The 22,026-nt window shown below is 42.8% G+C and overlaps 2 protein-coding genes and 3 non-coding genes across 13 annotated transcripts in view; 3 read left to right on the top strand and 2 right to left on the bottom strand.

The window, feature by feature from the left end:
* The window catches only part of LOC105687676 (protein cortex), a 97,893-nt gene extending 92,826 nt beyond the window's left edge, over window positions 1-5,067 (top strand). For 5 of the 9 annotated variants that reach the window (XM_048651608.1, XM_012403492.3, XM_048651615.1 and 2 more), the window contains 7 exons: window positions 1,411-1,650; window positions 2,968-3,277; window positions 3,503-3,658; window positions 3,720-3,888; window positions 3,970-4,189; window positions 4,285-4,600; window positions 4,680-4,950. In XM_048651608.1, coding sequence (XP_048507565.1) covers window positions 1,411-1,650; window positions 2,968-3,277; window positions 3,503-3,658; window positions 3,720-3,888; window positions 3,970-4,189; window positions 4,285-4,600; window positions 4,680-4,816 — 1,548 coding nt within the window. In that variant the 3' untranslated portion in view covers window positions 4,817-4,950. Of the gene's footprint in view, window positions 1-1,410; window positions 1,651-2,967; window positions 3,278-3,502; window positions 3,659-3,719; window positions 3,889-3,969; window positions 4,190-4,284; window positions 4,601-4,679 lie in introns of those variants that run through there. The other 4 variants (XM_048651610.1, XM_048651609.1, XM_048651611.1 and 1 more) reach the window with 4 other exon arrangements.
* A 3,125-nt stretch (window positions 5,068-8,192) lies between these two features.
* On the bottom strand, window positions 8,193-8,265 carry Trnav-aac. Its single transcript has one exon. It is a non-coding gene; the product is annotated as a tRNA-Val (tRNA).
* Window positions 8,266-8,357: 92 nt separating this feature from the next.
* Window positions 8,358-8,430, bottom strand: Trnav-aac. Its single transcript has one exon. It is a non-coding gene; the product is annotated as a tRNA-Val (tRNA).
* Window positions 8,431-8,737: 307 nt separating this feature from the next.
* On the top strand, window positions 8,738-8,810 carry Trnav-aac. The gene has a single exon. It is a non-coding gene; the product is annotated as a tRNA-Val (tRNA).
* Window positions 8,811-16,863: 8,053 nt separating this feature from the next.
* On the top strand, window positions 16,864-18,240 carry LOC125500394. Its single transcript, XM_048653304.1, has one exon. The coding sequence runs from the start codon at window positions 16,930-16,932 to the stop codon at window positions 18,001-18,003; it is 1,074 nt and encodes a 357-aa protein (XP_048509261.1). The 5' UTR covers window positions 16,864-16,929; the 3' UTR covers window positions 18,004-18,240.
* Window positions 18,241-22,026: the final 3,786 nt, after the last annotated feature.

The raw sequence follows: 22,026 nt of genomic DNA, 5'->3' as shown, positions 1-22,026 counted from the left end.
TGACATCTCATCCCCCTTTACCCCCATTTTTTTCACCTATTCGGACCCTCTCCCCCGGGAGACCTATGGGGGTCCGTATCGCGTACGTGTAACACGCAGGATCGGACGGGATTTCACGTGTAATTGTAGGGTAAAAACGAGGCGGATGTGAGAAAATTATTTTTCATCTTCGCTCGTCGTCTCGAAAAAGGTCTCGGAAAGATGATCATCGGGAGTGGAATAAGAACAGACCGAACGAAGTTGAAAAAACGAAGTTCTGAGAAAATCGTTATAAGCATCTGCATATAATTGCGGCGTGTACCTATACCGGTTTCGTGAATAAAATAGGAAAAGGAAAGGGAAAGAAATTAAATTGAATTGAAATGGAGTCTAATACAGTTGGATAAAAATTAGCCCGTTTCTTAACGATCTTAATATTCGATTATAGCGCTGCACGTGCGCGCTGCGCGGCATAATGCGATTTTGTATATCCGCGGGGGGATCCGTACATACATCTGTATGTAAATGGTTCGCTTTATTTAAGAAAAAGAAATGACGGCAAAAAAGGAAAAAGGAACTAAGTAGGGAAAAGAAAAAAAAAAAGAAGAAGAATTTCTGCAGCAACGGCAGCGGTTGGCTCAACTGAGTTCCGATTGTCCGAGCAACGGGAGACTCCTCTGTTCCCGCTGCAGAGAGAAGAGCCAGACGTAAAATCCTACATTTTACTGTTATCCTCATGCCGCTCGCCTCTTGTATATACCATATCTACGCCGCGCCGTACACCATATTGTAAATAGTAACTGAACTGAATTCACTAACGTTGAATTCACTACGGCCTGGATATAAGGGTTGTAAAGGGCGCCCCTGATGCATGATCTCCGGGTAATTCGTATGCGCCATTATGCACGCCTAGAATAAGAGATGCTCGGAACCAAAGCGACCGATGCCTGCAGCAAAGCAGCAGCAACATCGGCAGCGGCATGACCCGATGCTCTACGCGCCTGTATATATATACCTATATAATACCTGCATACATATATACATATATATATATACACGTTATACGTGCACGTTAGAGACGTACGCGGTACCGTGTACGCGAGTAACTGCACGGCGACGCTCTTTTTTGGCTACCCCCAGCGAACACCTGGTCCTACGGGTCGCCGACGTACGCTCGTGATGGATGGGACCAGGTTTGAGACCTGATTATACCAAGGGGGCGACCACATCACGATTATGCTTCTCACTACATCCCATTATACCTACATATGTACATAACTCATTGGCACTCGAAAGCAAAGTCCTCGAGCGAAGCTCAAAGATTCACGCGATCTGGAAAATCGAACCCGCCGAGTTCGATCTGATCGAAAGTCTAATTTGTTTTATCTTTCTTGTTTCTTTTTTGGTTTTTTTTTTTTCTCTTCGACACAGGAGAAGGCGCCGATTTACGCGCTTCGGAATTCGGAGAAAACCGAACGGGTGAGAAGTTTCGTTCGACGTTGCGACAACGATGGAGTTATTCCGAGGATGCCGAGGTGCGTCGGCGATCGTTTCATACCACGGAGACAAGGTCAGAAGTTGGACGAGGCGTATCAGTATCTCGAACCCGTACCCCCGGAGAAAACTACCGATGGCCATTGCATCGAGTTACCCAAAGACGTGAGATCAATTGTACGTAATTATTTTAGACAGATCGGAGACGGCTACACAATGTCGTTTCAACTTCTTCGAGTCATTTTCTTTGCGGAGCGATCCCGCGAAATCGGAAGGGTGATCGACCGGTTCCACAATTTATCGATCGCACGATCGGGCGATTTTATTCTTCGTAATATTTACGGTATACGCAAGCGACGCGAGCGAGATCGACTTCTTGCGATGTATCCTACGCGACCAGAACCTGAATCTAATTTCAAAATCCAATATTTATTCTCTATCTTTTTTTTTTTTTTTTTTTACTCCGTCTTCCTCCGGCATTAGAAACCGTACGCCCACGTCGCGCGCGCGCACGCACGCACACACACTCGCCCACCTCGTTAGTGTATAATAATCTCCACCGCAGTAATTAAACTTTTTTTTTTTGTTTTTTTTTGTTTTTTTTTTGTTTTTTTTTCCTCATCTTACGATATACTCATTTAGATCGACTGTAATTACCGATCGTTAGCTACTTCTTCTATGTTTCTATTTATCTTTTTTTACTTTTTTTTTTTTTCTCTTCTTTAAAAAACATTTTTTGTTAACGTCGCGCGTCGCCCGAAGCCTGCAGTATAACCATAAGTCGATCGCGTTTGCTTGAGATCCGCAATAATCGAGTGTCGTTCATGTTTCGCGATGGTTGACACGTGTAGTAGAACTGTATCGTCGTATCGCGTATATGTATACAAATAACGTAAAGACTTCTATAATCGATGCGTGTGTGTACGCATGGAAGTTACTAGTTTTTCAATACGCTCACCGTTGATAAATCAAAAGTTGATTTGTACGCGGGGACGACGGGTTCCGGATTCCGCCGCACTACATTATAAGCGATGGTCTTTGACTATAATATAGCCCGCTTGATAAGCGGATTAATAACATTCAACCGTTGCGTATATATATATGATAAAACCTATAATAAAAACGGCATCTGAAAATTTGCATCGTAATTTGTAATATGCATATTATTTATACGTATAATGTGTGTACGTATACACGATCAATTATTACACGTTTTTCATACCGTCTATTTACATATCGTCGAATTAGCATCGTTACTTCGATATATAATAAGCGTACACACGTTCGATATCAGCGGTATCCGGTTTGAATATTATTAACCGCTTCTGATAACCGTTCGAGAAAATAAAATAGATTGAACAAAATACCGGACACGTATAGCTCGCTTCGTTGCATTAAGCGAAATGGTGTGTAATTCGAAGTTCGATCGAGAGATTTTCGATGGATTTTCGATTTACTTGAGGGTGACGGCGGGACGATGCGATCGTTTTTCAGTCGAACGGCATACGTCGCGATTGGGAAAAACGCGACATGGTTCGAGCCCTGGCGACCGTATTTCCGGGAGCAGGAGGACGGCGACGATTGCTCAAACAATTCGGAACGACGTGTAGCAGGGGTACGGGATATTCGTCGGGAGGAGAGGACACGATTCCCGGTAGTTTCGTGGGACTCCCGAAGAACTTCGCCGACGAGAGATACTCGACAACCGTCGACGATTACCGTTGGCCAGTCAAACCACGTCGACGTCCGGTAATCGGAAGACCGGATCGTATCCTCGATGTTCCGCAATTTCGAACGATGGAATGTGAGTTTTAGTGTTTATTTCGTTAGTAAATCAAATGAATCTTGAACCTTCGCACCTTCACCGACATCTCGATTTTTTTTTTTTTTTTTTTGTATGTATTTTTACGTCCGGCCGGACCTCCGATGAGATTCTCCTCTTTTGAAGACGGATTTTTATGACTCTCGGTGTTGAATAACGTGGAGGTATTTTTATACTTGATTTTTTTTTTCTTTTTTTTTTACCCAGATAACAAATGTCTCGTAGATTGGAGTTCGAAGAATTTGATTGCGACTGTCATCGGGCGATCCGTGTGCGTGATAAGAGATCGCTTGGACGAAGATGCTTGTGACATTAAAATAGAGTTTTACAGCAACTGTACGGCTGTGAAATTCAGCAATTCAGGTATCGGACGGTATCGGGGAGTTCGATGCCGACAAAGGTATAACTACGATTGGTTTCGCAGGTGATAAACTAGCGATCGGAAGAGACTCCAACTGCATCACGAGCGTGTTCTCTCATTACACGGCTAAATATGCTTCGGAATTCAAATGTGACGACCAACTTCATCCCGTTCGTTATTTCTGTCGACCGACGGCCTACGCCTGGTCGAACGACGATAAATATTTGATTGCGTAAGTGAATGAATGCGAACGGACGAGTATGGACGATCGATCATTCGTGAATAAGAAAAAAAAAATAAATAAAATTTGCAGCGGTTGCAGCGGCGGTTCGTTGGAAATCGTTGACGTCGTGACGTTTTTGAAGAAGCGAAAACTCATTCCCACGCCCGATAGAATAGTCCCAGTTGTCGGCATTTCCTTTTCACCGAACAACAGATTTCTGACGGTGACATCGCTCGGTGGATTCACGACGATCTACAGTTGGCCCGGTTTGGACGTGTACATGCAAATTGTCACCAGTAGCAACTGCTTGGTAAGGCGATTGTTGTAAGAGACAAAAAGAGAAAGAAAAAAAAAAAATAGTTCACGTGGTACCGACGGGATTGGAATTTCTCAATTTATTGTCAGACCAGCGCGTGGCACCCTTGGAAGGGCAGCTTGCTCTGCTTGGGTGGTATGGACGGCTCTCTGACGATGTGCGATATCCAAAGCCGGCTTCCCCACAGTTTTAATACGACGAGATTTCGCAGTTCCGTCGATAATTTAGCCTGGAATAAAATAACCGGTGAATTAGTTGTTAATTGGTTCGTACGTGAGCACGAACGGCGAGAAAGCGCGGTGATAGTTTACGCGAATTTCGATTTCATCACCGACGTCATCACGCCGACGGCAAACAGAAGCAGAGTCGGTCACATGCTGTGGAGTCCCGATGGAGCTACGATTGGTATACGATCGATTACATGATTACCACCGTTCCCTCATTTTTGTTTGATTTGCATTTTTTTTTTTTTTTTTCATTCCAGCCTGCCAAGCCCAGCAGTCCATATTCATGTACGGGTTTCTCGATAAAAGTAGAAAAGAGCGCATGGAAAAAGAGAAGAGACTCGAACGCGATAGACGACGTCGTTCAACGGGCCTTTCGTACTTCAACTTGCGGTGAAGAAGCGAAAAACTATTTTACTCTTTTCACTCTTTTTCATAATCAATCTTCAGATCGGATTCCAGATCCTTTTTTCTCGTGTTGTCTAGTCCGTTTTGTCTGTGTGTAATATTTTTTTGAAACGATTCTGTCATTGCTGGTTCGAAGTCAGAACCTCATTTCATCGATCGAATCTGGAGACACGACGTCCGCGGTCTGACGTCGTCGCATGTCAAATATCGATGTCGCATAAGTATTAAAATTTTTATAAAACCAAACTCCCAATTTTCCCGACTTTTATTCAGCTTATAATATCGCGTTACAGCGATTTACGTGACGCAACGTACCTATACCCCGTCTGATGGGAAGACCACACGTCGGAAGTGGATTGCGGCCTCTATATACCCGGAGTCCATAATTGCTTCCCTCGGGAGACTCTATAGATCAGAGAGCCTCCGTACCTTCAGCTCGAGGCGAGCTAACCGATCCGTACCTTCGATAGTGTGATGAAGGTTGATTGTTTCTGGATTGAGCGTGATTCGAAGCACAACAGGTGCGAGGGTGGGTGTAATAAACACGCCGGATTGTAACCCTTCTACCCTAAAAATCCAAGGCGATAAACAGCTGGGTGTGAAGTAAGTTGCCGAAAATTAGACGTTTCCCATTTTCGGTATTTCGTTGATTTTTCACCCGCCACATTTCGCGGGCGACTTATAAGCGATCGGCACGGTCGTCCGGCTCGATATTTTCCCGCCCTCTTCTCGCGTGCGCGCAACTCCTAAGGCGACCGGAGCAGGTTGGCCCCGTTAATTGGCGGAATGTGCGATGCCGTATTTATGACTAGTAAGAAATCGTAAACCGTCTACTGATTATCATTAGATATGATCGCGCGATCTCAACGATATCCTAGCTCGCCCCATACGTACGTACGTACAACCGCATGAATAAGCCGCAGCGCGATTCTACCGTGGAACTGCCCGCGTACGTACGTACCTACGTACCTACGTACGTTTCAACCGCGCCGGTCGTACACAATTTATTAATATATACCTGTTGATGCATTACGATATGCCCGATCTTATTTTTTAAACCAGTGCTCATCTTGTCGTGATTATTATTTATATTCACTGTGTATATATCAACCTTTCCTCATTCTACCTCTCAATATTTCTATTTCATTTATTTCATTTATTTTTCACATCGTCACGTACCTATATAATACGTATATAATTTCTCTCCGCTATACGCAATTTACGATAAATATACTTCTTCGCAAGGTTAATTTATCAAGTCGTTTAAAATTTTAACGCCAATCGTAATTATCTCATTAAACTCTCATTATTCACTAGCGCCGCGCAATACGCGCGTATTGTACATATACACGTATACCTGTACGGAATACATTTAGGGGTTCGAATGTACTAAGGGTACGGATTCGGATTACTGGCGGAACGTTGAAAAAGCCGAGGAAAATGAGCCGACGGACGATGAAAAAATGAGAGGAGATAAAAAGGAAGAAAAATTGCCGGACAATATTATTTGTTGGGCAGCATCTGACGGAGCGTGACATCAAGGATCTCGGTGAACCGTGCGCCGGAGGCGACTGTGTTTTGCTTTGTGGCGCCGCAGTTTCCACCTCATCTGCCGGTGTCGATCTTTAACCGATGATTGATTCTTAAATTATCGATGGTTCGACGGGTTGAATTTAATTCCCATCTCTATAGTAAACGTACATATACGCACTCTGCGTATCGTATGCACTACCTACCCTCGGTATTATTCAGTAGGGGTATTCGGTTGTAATCACCTTCGCGACGCGGTCGTATTATCTTCTTCTCTTGCACGATGTAATTTGGAACGAAGAGACCGGGAAGGGGAGGAAAAGAAAACAGTGAGAGAAAAACGAAAAACGAAATGACGTACGACGTGAGTGTAGTATGGGCTCCCTTGCCGCGTCGTGAATATCGAGTTGAAAAGTTGAGAAAGAAAAATTTTCGGTTTCTTTTTTTTTTTTTTTTCTTTCCACTTCTAAATATTTCCTCATTCGACGCTCGCCGCGCCCACGACGACCCGATCGTCGGAGCACGTATCGAATCGAGATTAATTGAGTTGATTTTCATCAAAACCAATCGTCGATTATCATCGCGGGATCAATATTATGTGGTTAACTGTACGAATCGCACCGGATATTAAAGAACGTCTGTACAGATCGTAAATATACAATTAATTAAAAACATAAGATGTAGATCAAGTAGGTATACGCTGCGATCCGCCGGTAGTTATTTTTATTGAAACGGATTAGAAGAGATGACGAGATTAGATTAATCGCGAAAATCGTTTATCTTGTTTTTTGATTTCTGCAGCAGATCTTTCACACACAGCCACTGCAGGCGTATTCTTGTGACGGGTAAAAAAAAAGATTCGGTGAACGTTCGATAAATGAATTAGGGCTTCTGAAACGCTTTGCGGTGGAAAAAAAAAAAAAAAAAAAAAAAAAAAGCGTTAGACCGAATCACGCAAGCTCGTAGCCTCGGTAGTCGAATCGATACGGAATTAATTCATCTTCGTTAAGTTGACAACGTAATGGAGTGCCGAGCGCGATACACTCGGTCAAATCTTTCGTACGCGTATGGTGCGTACCCTGCAGTGTGATCGAAATGATATTATTATAGTTTGATTTACGTACGGCGTGGAGGATGGAAAAAAAAATCGAACGGATTTTCTAGCACACGTCACTTTTCGGTTTCGTGTCAGAAATTATTTATTGTTAGAGTTCAATTCTTTTTTTTTTTTTTGTTTTTTTGTAGATCGCAAACTCCACCGGTCGGTTCACGAGATGGAGCGGTGCAGTCTTACTTATTAATTACGTTATACCCTTTTCTTTTCATTCGGCATCGCGAACGACTTCTATACGTGAACGTATAGTTAATTGATTGCGAGCAACTGACGGACGTCCGAGGCGTTCATTTGACCATTGCATTGGTCAGCAGCTACTACATGAGAATGCGCTATGTCTCTTTTTCTATTTCTATTTCTATTTCTATTTCTATTTCTTCCCTGATGTGTCACCGATATTGAAACGTCCGACTGTTCAACAGCTGTAACTATACCGCCTTCTTCTATCGCAATGAAGAATCTCGAGAAATTCATTCCTTCGACGTTCCATTGCACTCAATGTTCACCGACTCCATCACCGGTACAAAACAAAGAAAGTTCCCCTACGAACAAGGCGGGTATATTTTTTCTCGCGATTGAAACTTGCGACGAGCTTTCTCATTCCTTCCTGAAAATTTCTTAAAAAAAAAAAAAAAAAACGATTAGCAATCCACAGCGAGTCTAGTGGATGTGGTAGATATTCAAAAATCTTCCCGAAGCTATAGAACCATTCAAAAAATAATGTTTCCGCCCGGGATCGAACCGGGGACCTTCCGCGTGTTAGGCGGATGTGATAACCACTACACCACGGAAACGCTTTTCTGTTGGCTCTAGTCGAATTCCGACCACCGACGAGTTTGTCTTAAAGTAGAGCAATATCGGAGCTGGTCTGTGGAACAAAAAATAATGTTTCCGCCCGGGATCGAACCGGGGACCTTCCGCGTGTTAGGCGGATGTGATAACCACTACACCACGGAAACATTTTTCTGTTAGGTCGAACGCTTTGCTGGAGACCGCTGAGACCTGGTGATGTGTGTTAAGTAACTTTATTTTTGACTCCTCAATAACGTTGTTACTTAGAACGTAGTAATTGATAACCGTATGATCGCTAGATTGGAAAAAATTATAATTTCTTTTGTCATCCATTGAGCTCGTAAAATTAAAAGCAAACCAGACTTCAGATCTTAAAATTATTTAACAATTTAAGCTTCGAAAATTAACGAACAATCAAATTTTCTTGCATGTGTTTTGTTACAATATGTAAAAATGTCACGACTCCTTCAAGGTGTTTCCGTGGTGTAGTGGTTATCACATCCGCCTAACACGCGGAAGGTCCCCGGTTCGATCCCGGGCGGAAACATTATTTTTTCACTTTGAGTTTTTTCGTCTGATTCAGCAGAGGTTGATGTGAGTCATGAAAAAATCAAAGGTCATCGTTGTGACCTCTGACATTTTGATTTTCACATCTCAAGTCTTTTCCCCCCAGATGAAACATCGCGATTATGTTTATTTTTCATTTATTTGTCTCCAACTTTTCTCATTAATACGCGAAGTAATATAAATTGAAATCTGCCAAGAGATCAAAGAGTGTAGTTTATACCCTCGGGTGGAGTTGAAGTTGTAGTTCCGTTGTAGCTGTCCTCTTGATGAATGCGGACCGATAGTGGCCCTCCGCTACCGACTCGCAATGCATCTTCTTTCTACTCCTGTCTGATCCAAGTTTTTGCGCTAAACTTATCTATACTTTCTGTAATTACATCTCTCCTCAGAGTTTATACTTATACCTACCTACTTGGTCAGAAGACCTTTTCAAATTCCTCTCACATATCCAGGCTTAAATTTTATCTAGATTTGTATTTATTTCAAATACCCGCAGCAACATGGAAAACTTATCCAAAGATCGCGAGATCACTTTTTAAAAATTTACCGGTATTCTCAATGAAACGAACGTTACACGATCTATAAATACATCCGAAGAGATCGATATGATTGAGGGAGAGAAAACGAGAAGAATTATACCTATAGAATGAAATAAAATAAAATTGTAACGGTGTAGACCGCGCGATGAATAGAAGCGAAAGGAATTAATTAGGAAGCTGGAGCAGTTCTTTCTTTAACCGAGATCTCGGGGTGGTCTGTGTACCGAAGACCACCTTGAACTTCGATCGACAAGCTTCTTTGCGGATCGTTATTTGTTTCTTGCTGAATGCAATGTATGTAACAAAGTGAGCCTCGATTCAACGTGGAAAAATAGACAAGAGTCATAGGATCAATTCTCGAATCACTTCATTTTTCGTCCAAGAATCGAAAAAACCGAAGGGTTTCCTTTGGATTTTTTTCCGGTTTTGGGGTCGAAAATGAAAAAATTCTTTTTTGATGTATTCTGATGTATTTTAATCTCAGAAATCCGAATTCACAAGTCAAATTGATCCATCTATAAAATTGATCGAGTTATCGCCATTTTTTCACTATTTTAGCATACAAATGGAGATATCTCGAAGGGAAAAAATCGTAGCTCAATTTGGACAACGGATTCGTGTTCCTGAGGTCAAAATACGTGAGAGAAGTGCCGTACGATCAATTTTTAAAAATAAAAATTTTTTGCCAAAATTTGAAAAAATCGTAAGGGGTACCCCTTGGAAAAATCTCAAATTTTGGCCAAAAATTTTTATTTTAAAAAATTGATCGTATGATACTTTTCTTATGTATTTTGGCCTCAGAAACACGAATCCGTCGTCCAAATTGAGCTACGATTTTTTCCCTTCGAAATATCCTCAAATTTGTACCGAAAAATGCGAAAAAATGGGGATAACTCAGTCATTTTTGCAGATAGATCAATTTTTCTTTCGGATTCGGATTCCTGAGCTGAAATTACATTAAGATAGACTAAAAAATCAATTTTTTATTTTTGACCCCAAAAAGCTGAAAATTGGCGATAACTCGGTCAATTTTAGAGATAGATCAATTTTTCTTTCAGATTCGGATTCCTGAGGCCGAAATACGTAAGAAAAGCATATTAAACCCAATTAAAACAATGATTTATTTTTTGCTCAAAAATCGAATTTTTTTTTGGTTTTTCAAGAGTAATCTCACGTATAATCAGCTCTAGAATCCAAATCTGAAAGCCAAAATCATCTACTCATGCAATCGATCGAGTAATCATCAATTATTCGCTGTTGGGAGCAGAAAAATTATAAGACATATCGTTTGGTTTTACAATTAGTCGTAGACCCACTTTGACTCGTCGCAATCCATGCTTGGGTCGTAATATTCGAATTCCTCAATTTACCAGCAAACTCGAGCTTTACTGGAGTCAGCGTAGCCAGCAGCGTAGCGCTTTGTTGTGATAAGTCACCTTCGGGGCTGAACAGAGGTGACTCCCCACAACAAACCGCGCGCCCGTGGCTACCTGACTCCAGTTAAGCTCGGGCTCGCTGGTAAATTGAAACCCCTTGAAATTTTGTCGATTTTGGGTCAGAAAAAATATTTCATTCTGTATGCTATTCTCCTGTATCTTGACCTCAGGAATTCAAATCCGGAAGTCAAATTGGTCCAACTATAAAATTAATCGAGTTATCGCGAAAAATTCGTGGCTCATTTTACTTAACGGATTCGCGTTCCTGAGGTCAAAATGCGTTAGGAAAACTTCATATGATCAATTCGAAAAATACTTCATTTTTGACCCAAAAATCGACATTTTTTTCTTGCTTTCTTCCAATGTATTTCTGTGCATTTTGAGCTCAGCAATCCGAATCTTAGAACGCGCCTTCACCAACATATTTACGTGCGATTATCGTCGGTATGCGCAAAAGTGCAGAAGCCGTTTTGTGTAATGTGTAGTAATACGTTAGCGCAAAGAAAAAAAGAGAAGTAAATTTAGATGATACATGGGAAGTATGAACAGAAAAGAAATGAAGAATATTTCTTGCTCCATACATCTCACCGTATTTCATCAGGCGTATTAATTATCGTAATTTTCTCATAAAATAATTATAACCTTGTAGGTAATTTTAGTTTCGCGATAATTTTCATCGGGGGATGATTATGCTGGCCGTACACACGCGTACGTGTACCTACGTTCATACGTACGTACGTACTGAAATATACATACACTTAGTGAACAACATGAAAGAAGCGAAGGTTCGCGTAACTCCATTAAATATTCATGCACGAATGTTGTGCCTTTTCATATGTAACAGCGCCGCACAAGTAGAGATGAGGTGCGTTTCGCTTTAGTAACGGAGTAACTTCCGGTAGAGAATCTAGTTTCCGTTGGGGAGCAACATTCCTTGTGCCGGTACCCTCCGACCGCTGTTCCACCGTACGTACGCGTACGTACAGGCTGCATCTTTCTACATATATGTATATTTTTCATTCCGCAATATGTCCAATGCCGAGTTGCGCTTTATAGCTACAATCCCGGCTGCGGTACCGATGTCATTTTAATGATCGAAAAATTACCCGTGAGTAATTGCGATGCGGGAATTGATAAAGATGATTAATTACAAACTACCCGGTGCTTCTTCTGCTGCGCTCCTTCCACTCTCACATCTGCCGTGAGTCAGAGACGCGAACTCGTACGTCTCGGAAAATTTTTCTCTCCTCCTCTACCATTTCAATTTCATTCCTTTCGATCCTTTTCTCCTTCTTACATTATTCTCCTCTCGTACCCCGTTGAATATAAAATTATATCAAATTACTGCGCCGGCTACGGTGTGGAGAGATCGTGTGTACCCGTTGCGGCTGCACAGATTACACCGTAGTTTATAAAGTCGCGGCGCGTTACACACGGAAAATCCCCCCTGCTCTATACTCGAAACAATGAAACGGTCTTTAGCGTGGAATAGTTGATTGCTCTTAATCAGTGCGTTCGGATCGTATGTACGTACGTAGGCTAAGCCCCGTACCGCGAACTACTGTAAGTGATACGCTGGTTAACCGATGGCGAATAAAGAAATAAAAAAAAAAAAAACCAACTCCTCCGCAAACTAACCCGCAACGGCATTCATTTTCATTCTCTTGTAAAAGCGAGCTGTTAATTAACGAAGTAAAAATTAATATTCCATCTACGGGTTGTACCGTCCCCCTCCCCCCCTTCCCCCCCTCTTCCCCCCTCTTCCCCCCTCTTCCCCTACCGCCCCGACCCCCGTCCCCTTCGATTTACTCGTAAGCTCGGATAGTTACGCTGGTTCGTCCCGTTCGATGGAAAAATATCCCATTCTGCTGTAACCGGTGTGAAATACAAGCTCCGCCGCTATCCTAATACTCCTTGGGCAAGGCTTGTTTATGAATCCATCCGCGAGTTACAGCCGATACTTCTTCCTGTACTTCTTCATGCGGCCAAAGCTCTATTCCTATACATCCTCACTCTTTATACGGTAGGTGCGCTCTCCGTTAAACTCGAACATTTTAAAAGAAATTTTATCAATTCCAAGGGGGGCGGGGAGGGGGGAGAGGAGATCCGTCGCGCTTTTTGACAACACGAGAGAAACGAAGAGTCCGAGGAGAAAAATTATTATTACGGATTTTCTCTCGCAACGTGGGGTTTCGCTCCGTTGACAGGAGCTCCTTTATCCTAGGTTTCCGTGCGGTGCGGTTTGTATTATGGCACTAATAAGTAACAGCGGACCACCTGGCTTAAGACAATAATTACTTGGCAGCCATTAACGGCATGCGCCAGCCCAGGGGCCCCGCGTTTATACATCCGCGGTACGGCGATGATCACGTGGTTGAAGGTATACGTACACTGTTTACGTACATAAATCTATACTACGTACACGTGTATCTCTCCAGACAGCTTCAATAGCAAAGAATGCCGCTACGATCTCATCTCTGCATTACACCGGACTTGCTTAGTTCAGCCAAACTGTAGCCTAGTTCGGTAGAAAATGGTCGATCTTTTGGATCGCGTGCCTTCCGGCCGCTCGAAAGGGGATGAGGATTGAAAAAAAACAAACTTTCCGATAAGCGATCAAAAGTGTATTTGCCACCGAGATGGTACGATGGAAACGAAACTGAAATCTCCCCTTTGTCACGGCAGGTGGGTACAATGGGGGGGGGGGGACGAAGTCAAGCTTGGAAATAATGTGTATTTTTTGAGGACGTTGGTTCATAAATTTCACAGAGCAACTGGGCGATTGAAAATTACATTGATTATCCTCAGGTCTATAAAATTGTACTAAAGTAGGAGCAAATGACCGTCGTCCCGGGAGCGCCGTCGGTTTTACATGTCAATTCGCCGGCGCGGCGTCAAGAGAAGGGTTTTTTTTTTTTTGTTTTGCGCAACGTTCTTTCGCTCCGATACGCCGATAATCAAAATTGCGTAATGACGGTTTTAACGCGCAGATTTTCCAGCCCGTTAATCACGGTGCGTGGAACTATATACGCTCGGTAGAGATATATCTCTAAAAGGTGGATGTAAACGTTGGTTAATAATATTGATGGACGGATAGAAAATCCCGCTCTTTGCTCGCAGCAATATCCGTGGCGAGCATAACCAGCAGCGGTGGCTCAAACCGCCGATTGACGGATAGAAATTACAGACAATTAGGTATTTATATTCAGTGTGCCTCTTGTATTCGCTGCGGGGGATCACGTATTGCGCGTGTGATTTCTGGTTATTAAAGTTCTAGGATTTTCGAAAGCTCGACGGTGTCGGTATAAATATATATGTATATTCTAAACATAGGCTAATTCTACGAAATAATCCGACGTCTTCCTACCGTTATTAATAAGTATGTTATTATCGTATGGAAAAAAAGGATCTGTCGTCTTGTTCTCTCCGAGTATCAAAAAAAAAAAAAACAGAAAAAAAAAAAAGAAAGAAAGAGAATTAGAAATTACGATTGAATTGCATCGGTGATCGCGATGTAAATGTGTGTACGTGTAGAGGTGTACGTATCTTACGATGCTTATTATAAATAGAAAAACCCACACGATATCCTCTGATCCCTGATTGGTCAATCTGGGCCAATTACTCGGAGCACAATTAATCAGCGATAATAAAGCGATAAATTAGGCGCCTTAATCGCCTCCTTAATTTCAATGATTCCAACACGAGCGTTCGTCGAACAACCAAAACTATTTCTATCCGACTAGGACCCACGTAGCTCTACACGCGTCCTATACGATTGTATTATATTATATTCCGATTTATTCGAACATTCGGCCAATCGAATCGTTTGAGCTTCCGAAGCCTCGGGCGGTCTTATTCGACTTTTGACTCACCGATATCCCGACGCACACGAACGATTGTTGTTTCCATCCGCGCGGTGTTTCACGGGAATGAAATTAAATAATATCCGTGGCTTTGTACGATCACGAAAAATCATGAGGAGGCAAAAAGCGAGCGACACCTGCGGTGCGTCGGCCGTTGCTAAATTTCATTTGATCGAATTTTTTACGTCCGGCTAATCAACGTCTATCGATCGACTGAGTTTTCAACGATCTTCGCGTAAACGCGAGGAGCCTTTCGCTTCCGTTGTCCGCGTAGTTGCGAAAATTTCATCATTTCTTCCTCTCGGCTCGAAAACGAAAAAGAACGCGACAAGTGGAGAATTTACATCGCGCTATTCTCGATTCACTGGAAGGGGGACTCGGATAATTCTTGCGGCGTATAGATCAGGATTAGAATCGGTCGTGATTCCTGAAAATGAGTGGCGACTTATACCTCCGCAGTTCGCGCGCGCTTCATCTGAAAAATAGTTAGACGATAAATAACGATATAGTCTCCGATGGCGTATCGCCTGGGTATGTACGATCCGCAGTGCGAGTTTAACGAGAAAGAAGAAAAAAAAAATAAAAATAAAAAACGAAATGGAAGAAAAAAGGGACTTTTCAAACGTAGTTATACATATACATACGCGGGGGAATGAAGGGCAATTATTCCGTTGGACGCTATATTTCAGGTTGAACGTCTTAATAACCGGGATGGATCGGGATAACCGTCGACCGGGAAGAACGATCTCGAGGTCGTTAGCGATCGAGCTACACAACCGGCAGCATTGGGACGCGGACATACTTACAAGGAGACCTTGCCAAGTGCCACCCACCGATTTTGATGAAACTTCGCAGGATGAAAGAATAGCCAAAAAAAACGGATACGTGTTTCGGCTTATCCGTAGACACTCAACCGTTTTCGAGAAAATTACGATTGAAACACGAAAAAATCTTGACGTCGCTTCATGACTCTGCCCGCGCGCCATCTGTACAAGCAGTCCAGTGGCGTAGCGGCTAGCGCGACAGCTTCGAGTTTTGACGCCCCGGGTACGAATCCCGGTCAAATTTTTTTTTTTTTTTTTTTTTTCAAATTCTTCGTCAAAGTATGCTGCGCGAACGTTCCTTATTTTATTGGGAAATACAAGGACCCTTTATTTAAATTACAATTCATCATTTCGAAGAAACTGTCCGTTTTTCCGAATTATGCTACGGGGTAGGTTTCCAGGTAGGCCAGGTAGGCTAGTCGTAGCCAACCGGCCAATAATTCGTAGAAAATAATACGAAATATTTTTGACTGGTCGGTACCTGCAACTGCTGTCGCGGACGTTATTGTACTCGAGGGGTTCTGACCGGCCCGGTGGGTTTTCGTCCCTTTCAGGTAAGAAGTGGCGAAAATCCTGGGGCCTGGTCGTTAGTTAGTCGTCAGTTTTCAAAACGAGTAGACGTGCAATGGAGCCTCCGCAAAAATTAAGAAGAAGAAATAGCCACGATGAAAGTGTCCCTGCAGCAGGAACTTCACAATCAGATTTTCCGAGTGAATCTATGAGTAGTGAATCTTTTGATATACTGGATGAATGTGGAACAGTGAGTGAGGACACGAAAAAAGAGATAACTGGTGCAGTGTACTATTGTATGGAACTATTGGAAAAAATGGACATGATTTATAAATCGCGAACTGCAGAAATTTCAAAACGATCCCAAATTATGGGTGAAAAGATGGCGAAAGAAATCATAAACATAATCAATGGTGGCGAGTTCGTCGAAGAAACCGAATTATTGGCTGCAGAGGAAGAATGCGAATTGGATACCGACGATCTGCAAGTATCACCGACAAGCATTGATCACGCGACAGAAGACTCTTCCAGTTCACCAGCAAAGAGTGAAGATCAACCAGGAATAGATCCGGTTCCATTTGATTTGAAGGTAAGTTTCACGTCTAATAACGTTTTTTTAAAATTGATTGTTTTACCTGTGTCGGTAGAACTCGGCGTGAGGTATGATGTAAATTCTATTTTTCATTACAGTTGAAGGCGGTCAGACTTGCGGAACTGCATCCGCAATGGTCCATAAAAACATTGGCATCAAAAACCACGCGCAAACTTACGAATAAGAAGCAGCTCTGGCGATGGAAAAATCACGTGCAGGACGGTGGTTCAAAACTTGATAAATATAAATTCATCGATACGTGGGTGTTTGATCGTTTTCAAGAAGCCAGAAAAGATGCGCACTTGGTCACCACCCGAACATTGCGGCAGTGGGCAATGGCTGCCGCGGCCCCGTTGCTCTCCGAAACTTTTGAATTTCAAGCTTCACAATCATGGTGCGAATCCTTCAAGTCCAAGCACAAAATTCGGCAGCGCCATGTTACAAAATACGTGAGCTCGAAAGAAAAACGTACGTTTGATGAATTATTGCGAATCGCTGCTGAATTTCAACATCAAACATCCAGTGTGATATCAAACTTCGATCCTGATTTTGTAATTAATACGGACCAAACCGGGTGCGAATATCGTATCAGTAGCAACCGAACATTATCTTTCCGAGGTGAAAAAGTCACGCAAGTTGCTGTCGGCCAGTTGAATCAACTGACACACTCATATACCGCCCAGTACGGGCTAACACTTTCTGGAAAGCTGCTACCCATGGTATTCATCTGTCTCCAAGAGCCTAATAGCAAATTCGGTCCTCGAGTACAACAAGAGGTGACACAAATGATGGACAAATATAAGAACGTGTATATAACCGCCACAAAATCTGGAAAACTCACGAAGGATACATACAATCTCTTTTTGGATAAAGTTTTAAAACCTTACGTAAAAACGGAACCATTTTTGTTCATAATTGATTCGTGGGGTGGGCAAAGCGACGTCTCCATGTATGATGGGAAATTCGTGGATGAGGACGGAATGCCAACTTGTTCGTTGAAGGTGATACCTCCGAAGTGTACTCCGCTATGCCAGCCGTGCGATGTATACTTTTACCGGCAGGTAAAAAACTACATTCGACGTCTCCAAAACTGCCCCGTCCTGATTACACTGCGGAGAGAAATTACAAGTAGACGCGACGCGATAAAAATACATTCTCTGGTGCACAATCAATTGCGGGCACCAGCATTCGAAAAAATGATTCGATATGCATGGTTCGCCGCAAAATTATCGTTGGATCGCGAGGTATTTAATAACGTCAACGACATTGTGTTTCCGGACGACGTCCACACTCAAAAATGCGATTGCGGCAAAAGTGCCTTCGCACGATGCTCTTGGTGCAGAGAATATTTATGCTTCGAATGTTATTATGATAGGTACCATCCCGACGAATGCACTGAATATTGTTAAATTAATCGGAATATAATGTAATAATAAACATAAAAATTAAGCCACTCACTGCTATCCATTTGTTATTTCTAATTATTTTTAAACCTAATTAATACCCTGTAGCATAATTGGAATAATTGTAATTTAAATAAAGGGTCCTTGTATTTCCCAATAAAATAAGGAACGTTCGCGCAGCATACTTTGACGAAGAATTTGAAAAAAAAAAAAAAAAATTTGACCGGGATTCGTACCCGGGGCGTCAAAACTCGAAGCTGTCGCCCTAGCCGCTACGCCACTGGACTGCTTGTACAGGTGGCGCGCGGGCAGAGTCATGAAGCGACGTCAAGATTTTTTCGTGTTTCAATCGTAATTTTCTCGAAAACGGTTGAGTGTCTACGGATAAGCCGAAACACGTATCCGTTTTTTTTGGCTATTCTTTCATCCTGCGAAGTTTCATCAAAATCGGTGGGTGGCACTTGGCAAGGTCTCCTTGTTAGCTTAGCTTAGTTTAGCTCGGCTTAGCTTAGCCTTAGCTGGCTGCCGTTGCGAGTTGCTGCGGCTACCAGCGAGCAACCCGTGGAGAGTTTGTTCCATAACGTCCGGGTAATTTTAGCCTGCCCGTTTCTCTCGATTCCCGTATAATTAACGGGCATACCATCGCTACGTATACAGCACCGTACACCGCTGGCGTCCTCCCTTAAAAATACCATGAAATACTCCGCCACGAACTCACCGCAAAATAGTAGAGATGGATACACGTAGATCCCCCCGTGCGCGCCATATCCGTACCTGCGCCGTCACTTTTGATCCTAAAAAATTTAAATCGAAGGAAGAAAAGAAACGGCGATCGATCGGACCGACGAAACGGTCATTTTTAACGTGGGAGAATTTTATGAAAAAAAAAGATCAGTCGCGTTCGAAGAAAAAAAAAAAAAATTTGGAGTAATTTGTCCGTATTACGAAAAGCTTCGTATTTGACGGTACCGCTGCCGGGAGGAAAATTTTTTTTTTTTCCAAAGTGACAAAGAGTTTAGACTTCGTTACACGCGGTTAGGCGTGTTATCTGGTGTGTATGCATTAAAATTGAAAACTGGACTCGACCCTGACACGCCTCCATCCGTCCTGCACATTTTACGCCCGAGGGCGGCGTAAAATAATCCAAGCAGTGTGTCCGCGTGTATCCTGCAATCAAACACACGCGCACACGATCACGTTTGCATTTCATACTTTTAATCGCTTGTTACGCTATCGTTCATTGTCGCGAGGTGTCGTCGACGAGTGAACCGCTAGAACAGTGGTAAGAAGGGCACAGATCCGTTCCTTGGTCGAAAATGGGAGGGCGAAAAAATTTCAAAAAAAAAAAAAAAAGAAAAAAAGAAAAGAACGGAATTGCAAAATACCCTGGCACCGTCGGTCGATCGTTGGTGTTGAGACGCGAAGATCGGTAATTGATTCCTTGAAAAATTTTCTTCCACTCCGTCTTCGCGAGGAAGCGAAAAGGAAGAAGGGAAAAATTAATAATTAAAAAAAAGTAAATCCGAGTTGAAAACAAGTTGACGTGCTTTCTGGGATGTGTCCGTACGGAGAGGTTGAGTAATGCGAGCTAATTATAATAATTCCATGTCATTATCCAATCTATGTCTGTGGGTATTTAATTACCTCTGGTATATACCTCGTGGAAGCTATGGTGTATTATAAATATAATGAAAAGTGTCATTTACCTCCACACCGGCATTATAGGCTTAAATGTAAACGACGTTTTGCACGTATATTATACACACGCACGTATACGTATGTACATACATACATATATGTATATGTATGCAATATCAAGACCACCGGGACGGCGGTTACGGGTAGTGCCGTGGTAGAATTCTGTAGTATTGTTTGCAACCGCTCGTAAATAGATAATAGTAAAAGGGTATAGTAGCTGGTATTGTACATAAGAAAGTAGTCCTTGCGGTGTCTTGTTTCTGACAGGTTGGGTGGGCGGATCACCGACCAGAAGCAGATACATTTTTATCCGCGATACGGGAGTGCGATGTGCCGGTGTGCGAGCCGCACAACCGTACCCGCGCAAATGGTTAAATGGAAAAGGTTGCCTTCAATTAAAACAGTCGGCATGAACACGATGCCAAGCAGCAGCTCCCTATGTCTGCGCTATTAACTTTGAAACTAGCCAGCCAGCCAGCCAGCTAGCTGATCCAACCGTTGCCGCTGATCATTGGGAACGCTTGTTGCTATCTCGCTGCATGTTATAGTTAATAAGATATAGAAAAGTCAGTGATAAATTTTAATGCGATTCATCATAACGTCAATTAAAATTAGAGATCATCGATGACTCTGATTTATTCGCGCATACCGTATAACCAACCCTACGCCGCGCAATCTGTACCACGTCTCTGTATATATGTATAATACGCCGGATATACGTCCCAGGGTAAAGCGGACGGCGGTAATACACCGATGATAATCATGATAATTCAAGCGATATAATATAATCAGAAGCAGCGACTTGGAATTTGAAAATTGTTCACACCGCGTACGCGCGCTGCTGCAAACGGCCGACGACTTGCCCCCCCTCTTACGATTATAATTGCAGAAACTCTAAATACGCAAGAAACTATCTATAACGCTGTGAGAAATGTTGAGCCTGAGTTAACGCTATTCCATCCTATGCAACGCCGTACACCACTACCGTAGCTTTTTAAAAGTTGCCCACTTCGGCTTTTGCGTCACGGAGTGGCACAGCTGCGGTGCAAATTCTTGGGATAATCGCGGCGTCCGCGCGTCGCTAAAAAGTGGTTGCAAAGGTGGCTCGCGTGCGTGAATGCGTACATACCATTATGTACATAAACCTTATGTACCTATCCACGAGTTATATTACATAAATACGTATAAATATACGTATGCGTGTATAGGTATAAACATGTAGCCGCGAAACGTCAGTGTTAAATATATTCGAACCGAGAGTAAATAGAAATGCGTGGGTGCCGCAGAAGGAATAAACTGTGCGTAGGATGGTTATGGAGGGCGAATGAATGCGATGAATGTGTCGGAGCGCGTTGAATGCCACGTGTGTTAAAGGAGTATAAGGAACAGGGGGTGAAGGAGGCGGGGGTGGGGTGGGGGGGGGATGAATAAATAATCTGCGAAATCTCACGCAGATCTTTGAATAAGACGTAAATGGAGATTTCGAGGGGTGAGAAACTGAGAACCTAATGCACTGCGACGATGCGAAGCGGAGCAAGGAGGAGGTAGATCTGTACGGAACGGGAAAACACGGTCAAGATCTGCATCGGATTCTATATCTGTGCTCCAGTATCTGTTTTATCCGTAGCCAGGTGTGTCTCTATATACTTTATACCGTCTCGAGACCGATCTGAAATTGTCCCTCGATAGAAAAAAAAAAAAGAAAAAAAATAGAAAAAAAGGAAAAAACCATACGTCGAATAAAACGAGAACTTTATGTACAAACCACGTCGCTATCGAGGATCGTCGCGGTGACTCATGTAAGAATATGACTGACGAACCGACCGTTCGTACCTACGTTGTTACTCAATTTGGAAATAGGAAGTGAGGTCGCGACGAGAGACGAGTGGAAAGAAAAAAAAAAAAAAAAAAAAAAAGGATACTCTTCGGACCGCGAGTAGTTTAAGGAGTCCGGTTGTGAGGCGACGGAGGATGAGAAAAAAAAAAACGAAGGAGGCAAGAAGGAAGGTAAAAAGAAGAATGTAAATAATATAAGTTCCTGCCGCTGGTGAAGTCAATTATTTCACGTCTTCGACCGGTATGAATGAATGGGTGATCGGGGAGTGGGTAAACGGGCGGGGGATGCATCGAGCTGATAAATGCGAACTGGCTTCGCCATTATTTCCTATAAACGGTCATTACATTTGAATAGCAGCCAGCCAACTCCTCTCGCGTTGCTCTGCAGTGCGTTCACGGTGGAAATCCCGAGACAGTTCTCGCAAGTAGAAAGAACATTAACGTCAGAGAATAACCTCCTCCTCGAATCCCGGGGTACGACTTTTAAATGAAACC

Source organism: Athalia rosae, chromosome 3, assembly GCF_917208135.1.
Source record: "Athalia rosae chromosome 3, iyAthRosa1.1, whole genome shotgun sequence".
In the NCBI taxonomy this organism is placed as follows: Eukaryota; Metazoa; Arthropoda; class Insecta; order Hymenoptera; family Athaliidae; genus Athalia; species Athalia rosae.
This window is presented reverse-complemented; position numbering and strand designations above follow the sequence as displayed.